A 2993-nucleotide genomic window follows, 5' to 3' on the forward strand; every position below is an offset into this window, starting at 1 on the left:
CCCCCCCCCCCCCCCCTCCCCCCGTGCAGTGAATAGTGTCTGTATTAGATTTGTCTCTCTTGGCAGGTTGGTAATCTGAAGACTGTCCACCTTAGTGTGATGGTCTTGATGATGAAGGAGTAGTCGTGGATGCCCGTGGTGGGGAATCGAACCCGCAGCACGTCCTGTTCTGTGGGGATGTATTCTGGGGCGGAGATGCGGTCCAGGTTACTCATGTAGCTGAAGGAGAGGAGAAGGAAAGAGAAAGTTTTACAGCGGCCCTAAAAAGTAGGGGGAACTCCAGTAAAACATGTTGTCCCTGTTTACACGACATCCATCGACCATGTAAAACAAACTAAAGTGACACAAGATATATGATGTTAAAAAAAAACAATGATTAAAAAAAATAAAAAAAACAAGGAGGGAGTAGAGCGAGTCCACATCACCCTGTTGACAGACGACCGCTTTATGGCTCGTGTTGATACAAGCTGTCATTAGCTTCTGCCTGCGTCTTCTCATGCACACACCGTGGTGATTGCGGTGCTCGGTAAACACTGGACAGAGCAGCAATAGAAAAGAGAAAAAAGGCTCTTTGTTCTGTGATACATCAGATACTTTGAGCGTGAGGCTCACAGCCACTGTATGTTATATTGTTTCATATTGGATATCAAGACACATTACCGAAGGGGTAGCTCTGTACTGTGACTTTTTCAGATTTTCCAAACCAGTTTAAAACATAATTCACGCAGCCAGTCTGGCAAGACAGTTAGCTGTGCTTCTTCAAATACTCTCTGCTCAAATGGTGGTTTCAACATGGCTGAAAAATGCCTGGCTACAGTCCAATAAGCAAAGAACTAGCTCCCTCCAGTGGTTTCAGTACAAAATACTAAGTGAAAAACCTATTCTGAGGGCTACAACAACAGACAAAGATGTGGGGCTGGAAAAAACAACAACAACAACAAAACTAAATGAGGCAATGTCAACGACAAAAAGTATCCCTTCTTTTAAGAATTTTTTTGAAATCACAAAAATAAAAAAGACAACTACAACTGAGAATGTAAATACACTTGACAACAGATAAGTACATACAGCTTCTCCGGCCCTCCTTACTTTTTCATTTAAAAGACTCAACAGGTAGAAAAGCAAAAGCTTAAAACAACAAACAGTTATTGGTGTGTGTCTACCTGTGAGTTTGGGTACAAAGGTCACATGTGGCATAAACAAACAATACAAACCGTATGTTTTCACACGTTCTCTTGTCATACGTTACATGGTACCGATAATGTGATGTAATATAATATTTAACTTCTGGACCTGTTTAGCTTTTTTCTTTCGTAAGGATTATTTGGTTTATGCCTGTTTGATAGAAAGACGGCACATCTTGCTGCCAATGTTCAAACCACTTATTGCCAGTGCTATCTAGCCATGCAGCTGACAAGTGAATCAATTGTCAAATTTCAGTCATTCAGTCATTTCATTTATATTTTGCTGGTTCTGAAAAGTAAGAATTTGCTGCTTTAATTTGTCCTATATCATCACTTAAATATCCTTGAGTTTTGAGCTTTTGGTTAGACCAATTTGAAGACATCACCTTTGGAATTTGTTGGACATTTCATAGATTGAACAATTAATCGCTAATGAAAATGAATGTTGGTTGCAGCCCAAGTCATAGTAATATACACTTTGGAAGTTTGAAACCACTAAGATTCATTGCATTAGAAAGTGTATAATCTCAGATGTCTCTAACTTTGTCTCTAAAGTGTGCAGCAAATACATATACAGGACAGATTATTTTTGGCATTTATTCCTTTTTTCACAGTCTTTTGTGATGTCATCTTTGGCAACTTGCCGTGACAGTGTTTGATCATGTTTGCCCACTGATTGCCAGCCCTAATTAGCATTTAACATTTTTGCTGTTTCATAGAAAACTAAACTTTCACCATTCTCCTTTTACATGATCATTTCCGGCCAACCCTTCCCTATTAAGCCAGGTAGCCATGTGGGCAACGTGTGCATGTGATGTTAGTCCTACGGAGGTTAATGATATGGGAAGTGAGGCTCTTCATGTGTAGAAAAGTACCGTAGGCAGCAGCTGCTGCTGACACAGTGATGTGCATAGTTTTCGATGGGTCAGTGAAGCTACAGTAGTCAGTGTTTTATGTTTGCTGCAAATACAAACTAAATCACCTGATTAATACAACATAATCACAACAGTTCCTGGCCATTTTCCCCCACAGAAAGCTGCTACCAGCCAGGCTAAAGCTAATATAGTTAGCCTAAAGAAACAAGCTGAAAGCTGCTAACAGCCAGGCTAAAGCTAATATAGTTAGCCTAAAGAAACAAGCAGAAAGCTGCTACCAGCCAGGCTAAAGCTAATATAGTTAGCCTAAAGAAACAAGGGGTCCGTCCGTCCCAACTAACTTAACGGTTTGGAGCCGCGGTGCTGGAAACGTAACACTAATCTACTACAATAGTCTGTGTCTGATTTTACACTGATCTAATTGTTCTTGGATACAGTTAGTTGTTGTGCATGTGACATGCAGGTTTGATTCATTTATCAAACTAACGAGCTGACCCCGCTAGTTGACCAAAACCTGAAATTTAGAGTAGGCAACGTGCAGCCATTGCCATACACGTTAGCCTGGATTGATTGTATTATATGATTAAAAGGGTGTTATGCTAGTCAACCAGCATAGTTCTACCTAATTTCCCTCTCCAAAATCACTCCAGAAGAGTAGTCACAGCGCTTACATGCTTTGGTGTTTGTAAAGCATTAAAGTTCAACAAAAAATGGTTCACATTGGAAAAGATCCTTTTTAATTTTTATCTTCTATGTAGATGCACTCCCCTTCAAAATCACCTTGAGTCGAGAATTATGTATTATTTCCAACTAGAGCTATTTATGTCATCTTTTAAAACATTTCTTTTTTCGTGTCGCAATATACAGTGGGTACGGAAAGTATTCAGACCCCTTTAAATTTTTCACTCTTTGTTTCATTGCAGCCATTTTCCAA

The 2993-nt window shown here is 39.8% G+C and overlaps 1 protein-coding gene across 2 annotated transcripts in view; it reads right to left on the bottom strand.

Moving 5' to 3' along the window:
• LOC117950708 (guanine nucleotide-binding protein subunit alpha-11-like) overlaps positions 1 to 2993 on the bottom strand; it is a 15407-nt gene that overhangs the window by 6558 nt on the left and 5856 nt on the right. For both annotated transcript variants that reach the window (XM_034882004.1, XM_034882003.1), the window contains exon 5: positions 91 to 219. In XM_034882004.1, coding sequence (XP_034737895.1) covers positions 91 to 219 — 129 coding nt within the window. The remainder of the gene's footprint in view (positions 1 to 90; positions 220 to 2993) is intronic.

The sequence above is a fragment of the Etheostoma cragini genome, chromosome 9 (assembly GCF_013103735.1).
Source record: "Etheostoma cragini isolate CJK2018 chromosome 9, CSU_Ecrag_1.0, whole genome shotgun sequence".
Classification (NCBI taxonomy): domain Eukaryota; kingdom Metazoa; phylum Chordata; class Actinopteri; order Perciformes; family Percidae; genus Etheostoma; species Etheostoma cragini.